This window comes from Xiphias gladius, chromosome 23 (assembly GCF_016859285.1).
Source record: "Xiphias gladius isolate SHS-SW01 ecotype Sanya breed wild chromosome 23, ASM1685928v1, whole genome shotgun sequence".
Classification (NCBI taxonomy): domain Eukaryota; kingdom Metazoa; phylum Chordata; class Actinopteri; order Istiophoriformes; family Xiphiidae; genus Xiphias; species Xiphias gladius.
Genome location: NC_053422.1, coordinates 23221703 through 23238569, shown reverse-complemented (window position 1 = coordinate 23238569; position 16867 = coordinate 23221703). Strand labels below are relative to the sequence as shown.

General features: G+C 38.7%; 1 protein-coding gene across 1 annotated transcript in view; it reads left to right on the top strand.

The window, feature by feature from the left end:
* The window catches only part of LOC120785812 (AF4/FMR2 family member 2-like), a 134314-nt gene that overhangs the window by 96551 nt on the left and 20896 nt on the right, over positions 1-16867 (top strand). Inside the window, exon 10 of the mRNA XM_040120771.1 lies at positions 4895-4932. Coding sequence (XP_039976705.1) covers positions 4895-4932 — 38 coding nt within the window. The remainder of the gene's footprint in view (positions 1-4894; positions 4933-16867) is intronic.

Here is a 16867-nt window from a genome sequence, read left to right as displayed (position 1 = left end):
ATGCACCCATATACACATATAAGCACACACAGTGTACCCATGCTGACTTATACTCACAAGCATTTACACCAGCAAACACATAAATATAAACACACGCTAACAGTCTCTCTCTCAAACACACTCACAAACACACACACACACACACACACACAAACACACAAACACACACACACAGTCGCACACTGTCATTAGTATGCTGTGGCAGATTGCTGTGAGGGCAGCAGAAGAGTATGATGAATATGTTTTTGGCACAGAGCAAGTAGATGGAGGAGAGGAGGGAATTGAAAGAAAGGGCAGAGGAAGGAAGGATGGGGGAGAGAGGAAAAAGAGGAGGGGAAGCGAGAGATAGTAAGAAAAAGAGAGATGTTTCTAATGACTTTAGAAACTGACAGAAAAACAGCAACCCAATTACTGCTGCAGGACTTTCCTTTGGCTCTCTATCTCCCTGCATTTCTCTCTCCTCTCTCTGTGAGCTTGTGATGACAGATCACCTTGGTCAGAGCAAAGTCAAGCTTAAAAGCTCTGTCTTTATATAAAAGTACAGCTGCATCTGGTAAAAATGTCCAGCACACTGGGGGGAACATGCCCATGTCTACTGCACTCTTTGACATCATCAGCTAGCTGCAAAAATATTTAGAAAGGTTTTCTGAGGTGTTTCCATTCATGTGCAGTATATGTACTGTTTATATAACATAAAACATTAAACCTGAAAACAGGTAACAGGAGGTCAGTTTTAGCTACAGTATATAGTGGTCGAGTTAAAGGTAGCCTGTGGAGTTTTTGACAAATAGTGACCACTATAGAACAATGTCTTTAAGAGTGAGTCCCTGTTTTGTTTGTGTCTCCTGCATGTACACAAGAAGGCTCATGTAAAACATATTCCTACTAATCGTTTCACACCATTCCACTGATCAACAGTTGGCGGCGGTATTGCACCCAAACAAAAAAACGTAGTAAGGCGCCATGCAAAGGCCTAGAAGAAGGAGACTGCAAGCTAGCAAACACGGATCCAAACAAAGCAGGTTCCAGACAGCCCGTGTTTCACCAGTTGAGCGCGTGTAACGTCAAGCAGCAGCAGAAGGAAATGTTTGATTTGCATTAGCAGTAACTGATGATATGGTCTAATGAGTGCGAATAGTAAACAGTGAGGCTCATATCGGTGAGATAAAGCTAGAAACAGTAATGCTGGCTTACATACATACATTGTTTCCTGTGAATCTCATGCATGTGAAGTCTGTCTGAATCCTGTGCAGGAATGCTGGACTCCGCCACTAACAATCAAAGCTCCTTTACAGGGAGGTAATTACAGAATGTAAATACGTTGGATTGAATCAGCTGTTGCTGAAAAAATTACAACTATAATTTGTGTCAAAAATGGGGTTTTGATTTCACAAAAATCTTAAGGATTATAACTTGAAACATATGGAATCTCCTCCTGCTAAAAACAGTCTCTCAGTCTTGAAGTGAAAAGGGCTTTTTTTTTTTTTCCCCCATTCAGTGGTAACTGAACCACTAATTACCTGAAGCATATAATTATCAACTGACCTCAACTCAAAGTTTGGGTTGGTTTAACTGCAGTGGCGAAAATGTTTTATAAACAAGGAAAATCTGAAAAAGCAAAGCATTTGTGGATGTTTGTAGAGAAGACAAGGACACCAGGACAAGGGTCAAAACACTTCATGAAGCATAACTTTAATTAAAGAAACTCAAACCCGACTCTTTGGAATAATTATGCTTATTTTTCACTGTGGTGTTTTCCACCCAGTATGCTTTATTGTCTGTATAATCACCAGCTTTTGCTACTTATTTGTATTGCTGAGGCAATGATAGGTCTAGCGTTGTGTCTCAGAACTTAGCTGAGGTCGTGTCCAGTGCCATGGCATCTGTATGAAACACACAGATTATGTCCGACCGAGCACTGTAGGTTGTATACTGTTTACCGCAGAAGTGCAGCAGAATGTATCCAGAAAAAGAAAGCCAAGTGCAGAAGCTACTAATCGACCTTGAAACAGAGATAACTTGTAACAGATGGTGAGAGCAAACCAGAAGCTCAGCACAAGCTACAACAAACAAGATTGTTTGAGGTATAGAAAGGCCAACGATCAATAGGTTCAAAAGGTTACTGAGTAAATAGGAGTGGTGAAAGTGACTACATGGGCGTAAAGGCAGGTGAGTAAATAGAGAAATCACATATGTTGGTTGACATGTGGCAAAGAAAAACGTGTTAATTTGTCTGGCACTGTACATGATTGGTGATTGATGACATAAATAATTTTGCTCTAAAAGACTCAAGACATGCCTTCAATTCTATAACTAACGTAATTTCTAAACACAGTCAGATGCCAATGGTATAAAAGTATAACAGTCTGCAGGTAACTAACTGTCTTAGATCCAGCTGACAGCCGATGCAAAGATGCTAAAATTTGGGACATAAGAGTGTCTTTGTTTCTGCACTGGTGAAAATCCAGCAGCTGCTACATTTTCAGCAGTGCAAGCTCTGCGTAAGAGTTGCATCAGAAATTCAGGATTTTGAACCCGGTATTCAGGTGCTAGAAAGGCTTTGTAAAGTCTCTCACGCAAAGTAAAGCGACTCTGTATAGACAAGCAAAGAATTCATTGTTCGGTTACTGTTCAAGATGATGCGGGTTGTTTAAAACCTTGTTTAAACTGTATCGCCTGGCCCGATGTGCAGCACTGGGATGTTGTGCTCCCACATGAGAAAGAGAGGAGAAGAGGATATGGAGATTTTACAAATAAACAGAAATCATATATAGAGCGTTTTATGTCTCCAAAGCTTTAAGTAAAACATTTTCCCCTCTTTGTCAGGAACAATACTTACAGCCGTGTTCTAACGGAGGAGATTGTGTGAATAAATGCTGGTTGGGTTGTTCTTTATTTAAATCCAAGTAAAGCCACCAGCTAGCTAAATATATTCACACATAGATCCTCTCCATGAGCCCTGCAAGTCTCCCAAAGCCAAAGATCTGAGAAGGTTTGTTGTTCTAGCCTGCAGCTACGCATCGATCTATCAGAAACTTCACTGGTCCAGTTAATCACCTTATTCCTGGATAGAGAGAGAGGGAGAGAAAGAGAGAGAGACAAACAACAAGCCAGAGGCGAGAAAAGGTCCTGCTTTTGTTGGAGTAATTCATTTTAATTGTTGGGATTCAGTGCTTGAAGATGAATTAATGGCTGATATTTGCAGAAATTAAGTTTACTGTTTTGGTTTTGTTATTCTAATTGATGTAGTCATGTACAAAATTGACTGAGAGGTGAAAGAGGGAGGAAAAGAGGATGAGAAGGGAGAAGGAAGGGGAGGAAAGGCTTCACTGGCAAGCTTAATCACCCCATTCTTTTACTGAAAGGAGGGAAAGTATGAATAGAAATAAAGGAGTAAACACAAGCTGGGGTGAAGAGAGAGGACAGGGAGGAAACAAGGGGAGGAGGGGATAAAGGAAGAGATGATAAAGAGAAAATAGAGAGGTTTTCTTGTCATTTTATCAACAAGAGGAGAGGAGCAGTCATGCAAGTAGCCAGCCCACATGGATTTATAAGACACCAAAAATTCCATTAAATTACTTTATTCTATCAATGATATCTATGATATGTCCTGTTTTTGTCTGACAGTGAGACAGCTTTTTTTCTGAAAAAATTACAACTGTGTTTTCTCTAAATATTACAACTTTTTCTCAAAATAGAACAGCTTTTTTTCTCAATTTATTCAACTTTTTTCTGTTTTTTTTTCTACAACATTATGAATTGATTCTTGAAATCTCAGATTTTTTTTCATAACAGTTGCCCTGCTACTCTTTGTACCATCAATATCAGCACTGATTGTCAAAACTGGTACAAAGTTATGAACACGAGAACACGATAGCTCTGTAATGGACTATTTTACAATTTACATGTTCAACAGTAACAGTAGTATTTACTTCATCTGCAGTGTAATTGAATATTTGGAAAGTGGCACTGAAGGAAACAGTGCGTATGGAATATAATTTTATACCTAAACAGAGTGTAGCACATCCCATTTTTGACATTCTGACAGAATGATTAAATATTCCTTTCATTGAGAAAATTCTCCACAGAAAATCCAGGGGTTTATTTGAAAATGTATTGTCATAAAGTTTAAAACAGATCTGTTTCATAGAAAAACCGAGTTTTAGAACAGCAGCAGTTTGCTCTCTCCTTTTTATACAATGCCTGATCTAGTCTGATCTAATCTAATCTAATCTAATCTAATCTAATTTCATCTCATCTCATCTCATCGCATCTGATCTCATCTAATCTGATTTGATCTGATCTGATCTGATCTGATCTGCTCTAATCTAATCTAATCTAATCTAATCTAATCTAATCTCATCTCATCTCATCTAATCTCATCTCATCTAATCTAATCTAATTTGACCTCATCTGATTTGATCTGATGTGATCTGGTCTGATCTAATCTGATCTAATCTAATCTGATCCAGTCTAATCTGATCCAGTCTAATCTGATCCAGTCTAATCTAATTTATTGATACTGTAAACTTTCTAGAGATTTTATGAATTGAATTAAACCAATAAAGAATCAGCATTAGCAGGTATGTGTTCCATCATTCATTTTCACTGTCTATTAATTTCACTACAGTGTTGCCAAACAATTTAATAGCCACACATTTGCCGCTTAACATGAAGATGATCAGTCAGGGAAGAAGCACACACACCCTGACATTCATTAGACTTTGGTCTTAAGTCTTCTTGTGTTGCCGATCATTTCATTTTATTTAATCTTGGATGTATATCAAAAGTGAAATTTGCCCAGGTTCTGCATTCTTCCATTATTGGCATTTGAGAATTACTAAAACTGTATATATTAACATAACTTGTGGTTTCTGTGTATGTGTATTGACAGGTGTCTGACAAGCCCAAAGCCAGAGGCACAGCCCTAAGGTAAGACAAACAGCCAAACTCTATATTGTAGCATTCGGATTTATTTATCTCAGATGCATATCTGTCAATTGTGGTACAACAAAATGGAGCAATGATCGGCAGATATCAGCTAGTTAGATGTGGGTTTTTACATGTTTGCTGGTTTAGAAAAATGTAAGTAAAATCTAGGTGTAGTCTGCGTTTGGGCATTTAGTTTAATAGCAGCCAAACAAGCTATAAATAAATGTTCTTTGCCAGTAAACATACAACTGAGGCTGCTGTGGACAGTGTTGAATGACTGTCTGGTCTTTTTGATTCTGTAGCTGTTTTTGAAAGCACTGTTAAGGTGAAAGACATCCCTTGGACTGTAGACCGCCAGAGTCCAGAGCCAGTGACTTAACACTGAGTGGAGGTCTGAAGATGCATTATTTGACTAGATGTCACTTTAAATCTAAAAGAGGAAGAGGAAGGGGATACTGGATGCTGCTTAAGTATTTCAGTGAGGTTCAAAGATTCTTTTTAGAAGTAGTAATATTTGAAGGTTATTGCAAATACAATCTCTATGAAGGCTTCTGGAGGTGTAGGAGCTATAATTAACTGAAACATCTCTAATGGCAGGTGCCACCTTGATAACCTCAGTCACCAGCCTGCACTCACACTCAACTCTGTACCATTTAAAATTCGGCATCGGGCGCCCTCAACGCTCACTGTTTGTAGGTTAGTGTGCAAACCTGACCAGGACCTCTGTATGCTCACCTGGGCTTATAGTTCAAAGGATGAAATTTAGGATCCTGTGTATCATCATGCATACATACTGTACACACTGCACATATGTAATTATAGAATTACATGTGTACAGTGTTACATGTGTGTTTATTTTCAGTGAGTGAGGGTACCTCAGGCCTCTTTTTACTAAATGTAGTCTCATTATGGCTTAACCAGATTTAACATTTGATGTTCATTCAAAAGCAGTGAGCATATGTTGAACATATGGGTGATTATCAAGGTAGTTGTGTTGTTGAAATTAAAAGCTTTGTCCTGGCTGAAATATTGGGTTTTAATTAAAGTCGCTTGTAAGCGTGTGCAACCTTCTTCTCAAAATATTGCTTTGAGATATTTCAAGTATTTTGCGCTTGTTTTTAGGTTGTTTGCTAACTTGGCTTATGGTAACGTAATGTACATATATAAGCAGAATTTGGAGATGCTTGTACTTACCATGATAGTTATCATTTTAAACTGCTTTATAATTCCACTCCACTACATTTCAGAGGAATATTTCCTATATCAGCTATAGTTCCTTATTACCTTGCAGATCAAGCTTTTATTTTTGAAACATACAGGTATGATTCATAAAATGTTACATGGTAATCGGAGGTGTAGTGCTATTTGTTTAAGTACCGGAGCGCACCTATGACGCACACACACACACACATGCACGGTTAAGCTGTTACTCATTTCGAAGGTTATGTAACCACTGTTCCTACGGTGGCAATTAGTTCCTACAGTACATTAGTCAACTATAACTGACAACACGATCAAATGTTAGACTGACTTTATGAACAGCTTCATCATTCGGAGAATATTACGTGGCAGTCAGCCAGACATCTAGTTAAGTAGATTACCATGGATGTAGTAATTAGTGTGGCATTAAGCAATATTGGCAAATAGATACAAGTAGTTTGTGTTTTGAATGATTTCATTTTCTTACTTGTGCCGAGCAAATGTAGCTGCATTTCGAAACATCCATTCTGAGGAAAACCTATGGTGCAGGCAGAGGTCAGGCTCATCTAATAGGCTAGGCTATGAAAACGTAGTTAAGCGGGCTTTCATTTCCTGCAAGCATTGTGGATGCAGCACAAGCAGCTGGCTTTGTAATGTTTCTTTACATGCGCATTAAACAAATGAAGAAACCGTCAGAAGAGTGAATGAGAGGATGTTTAGCTGCCTTTTCATCTTTACATCTTCGCTGGGTAGAAAAAAGACTTGGCAAAGCGTCGTTCCAGCGAGCTCTGGCACCAAAAAAACCTGTGAGCGTAATGAATTAAAAAGACAAGCAGTATATACAGTAGTTAGAAGTAATTACACCTCAATCAGCTACAATAATGTAATTCTGCTTAATGTATCAGTAATAATATTCCGATGATAAGATATACAGTATATACAAAACTGTAATATTCTTATAGGGGTCATTTCACAAAACTTTAAAATACTTTTAGCTGATGATACTGTTGTACTTTTACCTAAATTATGAATACTTGATTTTTACAGGCAAAGGGGTAAGATTTGGTATTACTACTTTTACTTCGATGAAGGATCTGAGTACTTCTTCCACAACAGCTTATTTGGTGTGTACAATTCAATTCTCTAGGTCTAAGTCAGGCTTAATTAAAAAGTAACTTCCCATCCCTTGAAAATCTTTTTTTTTTTCTGACCTCTAGTGGTATCACTTCTCACCTTGCTGCCATGGGCTTTTAGTTTACTCCAGTACCATGCAACATCAACGTTGGATGTGGTTACAGGCTCAACAGGCTCGAAACTCTTAGCCAGAGAGGAGAGTGAAACGCTGCTTTTCTGCCTGATGTCAAGTTACTCTTTAAGAGCTAAAGTCACTGCTTAATCTCAGTGTTTGGCTGTCATCATCAAAAGCAAAGACAATGGAGGCACATCTGCAGCCGTGTAAGGGATTTACAATTTAAAAATTTTAAATTAATATGTCACGACTGACATGTTAACATATTACATATTAACAACTTACATATACAGTTGTTTAGCTGTTCAACTTCATTGAGATGTAATTAAAATAAATTGAGTAAAAAATCACCACATCTGTGATTGAATTCACCAGTGAAAGCATCGTTCCTCTGCCTCTCTCATTTGAAAGTGTCAGTTATTCCTATACAGCAAGGGCCGGGAGATACTGCTGTGCATGTTGGAAGAGCTTCTTTCACTGTTTTGCTTTAAAACAGCAATTTTTTTTTTTTTTAACAAGTGAAGGTCAACCAAAAATCATTCACAGTATTGTGATGTCAGTGCAGAGATAGAATTACAGGCGTAGGGCATGCTTCAAAAAGTTATTTCCAGAGATGTTTTAACCATCACTGGTGAGCCCAGCTTTCTCTGGAGGAGTGTGTGTTTGCTGTTTTTTTTTCATCATCTAATTTCACCTCATTATGGGGTCAGGTATGATCTACTCCTTCTGCCCCTAATTTGTAATTTGGCCTAAGATAAATCTTATAGGCAGGAGACACTCTAGATGAACAATTGTCAATAATAACTCTTCTCATCCCTGTCGTTTCTAGGGGTGAGCCCATTTCCATAATATTAAGCATTTTCCCATTTATCATTCTGTGCTGTGTGGGCTACCCATTAATGTCTTCTTGTTTAGTGTTAACATCTTGGGGGAAAATGTCACCTAATTAATCATTAGAAGAAATGTTAGTTGCATTTGTAACATCACAGAACATTGGAGAGAATTCATGTAAACAGCTGATTTTGGCACAAGATCAATTTTTCATAAGTTCATCTTTTGCTTGGAATGTGTTGAAAAGCTCAGACTGGTGCATAAGAATATAAGAATCTTTAATAAATGAGGCTCGTTGTGTTCACAGACTGAGGGCATTAGCATGCAAGTCTGGAGTGTGACTGCGTGTGTGTGAGACAGAGACAGACAGCGAGAGGGAGAGTGTGTGCTGTGTGTCTGTATGTGCCCCAGGCCATGTGTTACTCTGCTACCGCTAATGAGCCCATTCACTCTGCAGTCCAATCTACTGAACACCACACACACACACACACACACACAAACACAGGCACACACACACACAGACACACAGACACACACACACACACACACACACGTATCTACGGGGACGCTGGGACTAGAGATGCTGCAAGCAATCCACTGGCTATATCCCCCATGGAAAGCAACACATACACATTCACACACACTCTCTCAACCACACTCTATATAGACACACATTTTTTTTTAAATCCTTGCACTGACAACCTCACCCACATACCAATTGTTATTCTGCTGCCACACACACACACACACACACACACACACACACAAAACCACCCACCCTATCCATCCCTCTGCAGTGTATATTAGACCGCATCATTTTTATATTATTGCTCTGTTATCTTTAAAATCTTTAAATGATCAGCTTACCTGTATTTTCTTCATTATGTCCTACATGCATCTTTTATAGTATATATATACCCTGGTGAGGAAAACTGCCTGAAGCTTTTTGGATTTGTCTTTTTATTCTAATTTATTCTAATTCTAGTAACTATTAAAAGAAGTACTAGTAGTAATAGTGGAGTTGATAATCATAGTCGGAGTAGTATCATTATAGTATAAGTCAACAGAGACGAATGTGCTTGCATTTATGATCAATAATAGAAACAGACTGCTGATGCAGGATTTCTAGTCAGTGTGTCCTGTGCTGTGTATACCAACAGGAAGCTTTACAGAATATTTTCTGCATAGAGGAAGAATCTAGTTTAGCATTAGAGTAACTTTATTATTAGTTGATGAGGAGAAACTTGCCTCCTAATTCCTAATCCCATTAATAGTTGCTCTCCTGTCTTGCTCAACTCTATGGAACAATACTAAATGTGTTCAGAGTGAACAAAAACCACATTTTATAGGCGGCGTGATTCTATACAAAGTCGAAGGAAAGATGCAAGTGGATGGAAATAGACAAAAAGTTGCCCTGGGCAGCACATATTTGAGGTGAACACATGACTGTGTGAGTGTAAAATGTTTCAGCTTGAGTGAAAAAGTTGTGCTCGTCCTGAGGCTCTGTGACTCCAATTCATCAACATACAGAGACGAGAGGAAAAAGAGACAGCTATAGAGTTAAAAAAAAACAGAAAGAATTTGACTTTTTAATAAGCTTTGAGATCAGCCAGAGTCTAATGCAGTGTTGACATCATGTTGGAGAGAAAGTAATGGTGGGAAAGATTCCCATGTTTATGACTTGCAAGCATTCACATCATCAGACAACTCAAGATGGCAGCTGTCAGTCTTCTTGTGCTACTGCATCCCACTCATTATTGGAGATTCCAGCTGCCTTAACCAGTAAACACTAGCAAAACAAGATAGAAAGGCACAAATGTTAGCTACACTACAAAGAACATCATACCACCTAGCAAGCAAATTGTTTGCTAAAAAACACTGAAGTTATTCAAAACGCACCTTTACCCCTGGTCACACTAGAACGTGGCACAGCGAAGTTCATCAGTGTGTTCTCTTGATATAAGTGGTGCTAGAAGCTTACTGTACTATACTGTAGCTGGCAAACTAAGAAGTCACACTGTCGCCAACTGTTTTCAGTAGAAAGTAGCTAAAGCCTGCTCAAAAAGACGCTCGAAGACGTCAAAAAATTACGACAAGCTAAACTTAACTTACTCTAACTAGCTTTATCATCATTAGTTATGATTGTTTTTCAAGTTGTTATCATCTCATCAATATGAATCTACATCTTTTTGTGAGTACAGGCTGTGGTGCTGAACCCAGAAGGTCCAGACACTGGAGTAATATCACTCTTGTAAACCTTTGTATCTTTAGAAAAATTACAAGTTAAATCATTTAGGACAAAAACAAAGGAGATCGGAACATGTAGCTGCGTTCCTTCACTCACTTAACACAGTCAGAAGAGAAACGCGAGAGCACAACATGGCTAAGGCTAAGTTGGTAAGACTGACAGGTCAGCTGGAAACATTCTAGCGTTAGCTAGTCACAACAGCTCTCAGAGCTAACTGGTATGCTAACTGTTAATTTGCAGTCGGTAAGCAGAAGGTGAATTGTCAGTTAGCACGCTAGCTATCTTGGTTGCTAACAGGACAATAAGTTATATACAACACAATTTATTCAAAAGACGTACTTGTGTCATCAACGCTTGTTTTGTCCAAACCATTCCTATTCTGTGGAGCAGTTTAACTCTCCAAGAGGGAAAGTTCGATAAAACTGTATTGTGCAACACAGCTGATAAACTATAATAGCTTCCTCTGTTATGGACTCTCTGTCTCTCTGTTCTCAGAGGGCATCACTGTCAAGTTTGCTGTTGGTCAATGATGCAAATTAGCATCAATTAGCATGCCGAAGATCACCAAAGTTGAACTTGATGCAAAAGTTAGGTGCAGGTTTAGTTTGATTTCACTCTGAAATTTTGCTGGTAAAAGCTGGTGTGGCTAAGCCTTTAAGGTTACATTTACTGGCAGCATATTTTGAGTAGTTTTTTTTTTTTTAACATTGGGGTGTTTACTTCTACAGTGTGGTTTGGTTTGCCAGGTGAAATTGATGCCTTCTAAAATCAGATACCCCACAGGCCCCTGAAAATGCTGTCTCAGTCGTTTTCCAATCAGGTGGTGGTGATAACCTTAAAACACCACGGGTTTGTGGGTAAAATATCGATAAATGAAAGTTTTTACTTGTTAAGACAAAGAGAACCAAGCTTACACGGTATTAACACCGGAAAAGAATAGAAGTGTACTTGCTAATCAGTTATTTATCCACAAAAATTAAACCGCATAAAAGCAAACCAGCTGAAAGAGAAATCTGTAGTCGCACTTCATTTGTCCTGTGATGTACCTCTTCAGAGATGAATGCGTTCACATTCATGATCAATAACACAAACGTGTTGGCAGGTTAGAAACACAGACAGGTTAAACAGTGTAGGTGCAACCTCCCAATCAGGTTCATCAAATGTGACATGAATGTGAAACGCTCCTTCAAACCCTGTCATTCCTGCTGCTGCCAGAGAGCATTACGAAACATATGTAGGAATGGAAACCTATTATAGCCTTCCCCACAGTATTGCCTCAGGCAAACAAACAAACACACACACACACACACACACACACACACACACACACACACACACACACACACACACACACACGTACACACACACACACGTACACAAACAAAAATACACACACTCACACTCATATTCCTGAATGCTGGAACCCATCAGAAACTGTACTTTTGGAAGGGTGAAAAAGTTTTATTTTTCAGACTTGAAATTCATAATTTTTTGACACACAAGGAACCGACCATGATAAATGTTCTGTAAGTTTTTTTTCTGATACATTAGATGCAATCTTAGTATTGTATGTTTAAGGAAATACGTTGGCATGAAATATTTGCTCCTATAATAATATTTTATAAACACATTAGAAAAAAAATAGCAAAAACAGAAAAATGAAGACTCAACTCAACTCAATAAAGCACTCAACTGTTCCCTTCAAAAAGAAAGATTTCACAAAATCCACACCCACAATCCACAGGGATTACATACACACTACTACAAATAAAAACACCTGCATTCACATTCATTGGAATATGGTTATCGATGGATGTATGAATGGTATTTGTCTGCTTCTGCTACAGTTAAGCTTCAATGCCTTGTCGGTGGGTCAAATATCTTCATATCATTGGTAGACTGCAGTAAAGTAAGTGCAATAATGTCATAAATCCTGTCAAAATGGTCCACATATGATAGGTTTACACACACCCCGAGTCAGATAAACAGCCACGAATGCAAATATGCCTGCAAACACACACACACACACACACACGCACACACACACAAGATGCAGTGTACAAACACGTGAGAGTGTGAGTGATTGAGAGAGAGACAGAGAGAGAGATTGTAAAGCCAGCTGTGCAGCGGAAAGCCCTGCCAAGTGGAGGGTAGAACCAGCGAGCTGAAGGCAGATGATAAGATGACAGATGAACTGAGCCCAGATGGCATCAACACTGCACTTCACAGTGGCGTAATACCATTAGAATTCTACATATTTTCACTCAGTTTCTTTATTTATTTTAAGAATCTATACTTACCTGTTTTTCAGCATGATCCTCCTACATCACACTTTGTAACAAGTCGTCTCTGCTGGCTGTGGTTTATCTGAGCTACAGCCTGTCTGGCTCAAAGCCATTCGCTCCATTGTCTGTAGAGGCTGATCAATTCAGTTTTCCAACAGAAGCGATTGGGGGGAGAGAAAAAGCTGTAACTGTCTATTGTATGTTTATTGTCCTCCTTATGTTCAATTCCTGTTGGTCCATTAATGGTGACACGGTCCAAACTGAGCCATACACTATAACACAGATCGACCCTGGAGGCTTTATAAGAGCACATGGAGGAAAGCATAGATAGATAGTGAGAATACTGAAGTCATGAGTCCAGAATTTCCCAGCCCAACCTTGCACACCCAATCCATTCTTGACTCATAACAAACCAAACTCTGTACATTTTTTTCATTATTTCACAAAACAACAAAATTTCACATTTTATTTATCCATTTAACTGCATTATTAAATATTCTACAAGTGTAATCTTCCTGCATTATTATGTATATCTGGGTTCAAAGTCATCTCTCCACTGGCTGGTACAGTATGTAAATCTCACAGAAAATACTATTTCCCCTTAAATTTATTTTTTTATTTTTTTATTTTTTTCCTATAACTTGTCAATTTGTAAGACATTATGTGTAGAAGCCACTAGGATCACCCCTAAAAGCCCAACATGTGCAATATTTCGGTAATTATAGAATTGTAGATGGTACAGTTCTACAATGGTAGCTACAGCCCTGTAATTATATTAAAACTACAGTATTCAAGACTTGCCAGAAAAAAAAACCTTTGTACTATTTTCCCTTCTTTTTTATACTATTCTTGTTATAAAAATGTGTTAAGTAGTTTAATAAATAATGAGTTTAATGAGTAGCAGATTAAAGAAATATAAAATCAGACATATTCCATTCTTTAGGAAATATACTCTAAAAAAAATAGCAAGGACAGTTGAGGATGAGGAGTTCGTGAAAGAGGCAGGAACCTTCAGGATGCAATCAGTACACACAGGTGGTAGACAAGATATTCATTCAAGTGAAGGCAGAAAGTTTAACTTCTCGGTCTAAAGTAGCAAAATACTGAACAACTTGACTCAGGTGTCCAGACAGTCTGGAGGGAGGAGCAGAGTGGAGGGTATTGATCAGCCATTACATGCTAACATGTCCTGTGGGATGAAGCTACCAGTAAATTAAATTGAATTAATAGAAAATTGAAAAAGATAGGAAAAGTGGAAGATGCAGACAATAAAACCGAACACACACTATAAGACTGTGTCTGGCGGAAGTTAAAATTAGAGTTTTGGGGGGGGGGGGTTGTTTTTTGTTACATTAATTTAAATTCTCACCTTGTCTCCTAGAAATTACATTCATCTCCTACTAATTGGTTTGGCCAAATACGTTTTCAAGGACATATAATTGCTGCAGGAATTATATTTACTGGTAGTGTGTTTTTCCCAATCCACTCCAGTCTTGGGAGGTGGTCAGGGTTGGTGGTCACCATATACTGTAAATGGTAGGACTTAAAAGTAAACATTGTTCAGTTCTATGTTATCAGTGAGTTTTTTTAGCATTAAACCAAAACCATGATTTTGGAAGTGGTTTGAGTTGCCCTAATAGAACCATAAAAAAAATGTATATTGCTTTAGCTGAAAAACATATGAAACACATTTTAAGTGATCGTTTTGTAGATCCATTCTGTATAGACAAAGATTTGTGTATGTTCATTAAAGACACTACACTATTTCTTTCCTTTTTTGGCTGTATATATAATCACGGATATCGTGTGTAAAAACTGCTTTTTCTGCTCAACATTAACTTGTATGTGTCTGCTTGGATTTGAAGTTTGGTTCAGCTGAATTCTCGTCATTCTAGTCGTTGAGGTGACATGAGTCGTTGACCCTCCCAGTCATCATGTCAGTCCTTAGGATCACATGGGTCAAGGTGTGGATGGGTGCTAACACCTTGACGAGATCAATTGGGTGATAAGTGAATTGTTGACCCATCTTGCCATCATGTGAGTGGTCATATGAGTCCTGGTGTGGGTGGGTGTTAAGCTGTCTGGGGAGTGAACTTAGAACTGCATTGTAGGTGGCTGACAGGTGGTGTCTCAGACCACCTCCTCTGTTTAGTGGCGGTTTTTCCAGATTAACAAAAATGTCTCCTTTCACTCCTCTTTCAAACCAAAATTCTCAGGCCAAAATGCGTACATCACTGTCCTGAAAAGAATGTCCTTTGTCCTTAAGATGCAGGTGGACTGCTGAGTCCTGACCTGAGGAAAAGGCTATCCTGTGTTGTGCCATGCAATTAGGTAATAGTTGTTTAGTTTCCCCAATGTACAGGTCTGTGCATTCCTCACTGCATTTAACTGCGTAAATTACATTGTTCTGCTTGCGCCTGGGTATTTTGTCCTTAGGGTGGACAAGTTTTTGCCTCCGAGTGTTACTGGGCTTGAAATGCACAGGGATGTTATGTTTGTAGAAGATCCTCCTGAGTTTTTCGGATAATCCAATAAAGTAGGGATCGACAATGTTGTTTCGTTTATTGCAGTTTTCTTCTCTGTCTGTCCTGCCTGTTTTTGTGGTTTTGACGAAGGCCCAGTTGGGATAACCACAAGTTCTAAGTGATTCCTTGATGTGTTTATGTTCCTTCTCTTTCCCCTGAGACCTTGTGGGAACATTCTGAGCCCGATGGTGTAGGGTTCAGATGCACCCAAGTTTGTCCAGTGGGTGGTGATAGTCAACCAGTAGGTATTGATCTGTGTGTGTGGGTTTCCGGTATACTTCAATGTTGAGGCTTCTGTCATTCTGGATGTGCACCGCACAATCCAAGAAGGCTAATTTATTTCCATCCTCACAAGTGAACTTGATGTTGCTGTCCACTGCATTGATGTGTTCAGTGAGGGATTCAACTTCATGGGTTTTGTTTTTGACCATGAAGTCAAATCCTTCACTGAACATGATGACCGGGAGGGTCAATGACTCATGTGACCTCAACGACTCACTATTGTTGCTGATCTCACCGGAGGTTTTATACCTGGAACTCCCCACTAGTCAGTTAGAACTGAAGAAGCCTTTCGATTGAGAGGAGAAACGTCTTCAAGAACTTCGAACAAGTCCAGTTACCTTTGCATAGCACTTACACAATATCTGGTAGTCAATAAGCTTCTGCTGCAACCTAATAGAACCAGTTTTCAAACTCAGTTGTCACTGATGTTCCGCCATGACAACTGAGCTAGATAGCTCTGCTAAGAAAGACTGTGAAATCGACTCAAATGCAGTAGAAAGCTCTTGAAAAAGCTAATACATTGACGTAGAGTACATTCTTTCCTTGTCAAACTATTGTTTTCAAAGTCAAGAATGAACTTTATTCACTTAAAAACATCACGTTAAATTTCGCTAGATTACCTCTATTCAAGCATCAGCTTATAGCGTATTAGAAAACTGTAACAAGGAACAAGGTGGCGAGCACTAAAAAGTGTTTCAGCAGCCAGAATTGGAAACAATCTACTTTAAGGCCATGCCATTTTACTGATAAGATAGCTGAACTTACCTGTATCCACACAACAGATAAAGGTATCTCTCTGATGTAATGTAAAAAGACATTATTTGCTTACTGCCAGTTCTCCACTTGACCTTGTCAATGGTTCCAACCATGAATACCTTTGTAAAGTCACTGTAGACGAAAGTGTAGCTGCTATAGCTTAACTGCAGCCAGAAAAGTATGTGGGTGTCGTGTGGATCTTGTGAGGCGCACTGGACACATCAAACCAGAGATCATTTTGTCAGGGTTGGGAGGCTTTCATTTCCCCTGTTGTGCTTGTGATTTTATCACCCAAATAAACAGAGAAACACCACAGCCTTTGCTGGAGCCTGAAGATCTGACAAAGGCTTTTTTCTAAGTCTTATCTGTGTTACTTATGCAACGCTGACATGGGCAAATACGTGAAAAATAGAGTGGAGGATCTGTGTATTTAATAAGCTAAATATTTGTATAGATGTATAAGATATAGAAAAGAGCAGAAAGACACCAGTATGAAACACTGAAGATGAGATTGTCTTTAATATAGTGTATATATTCTGTTTATGTTAAGTTTATTTTC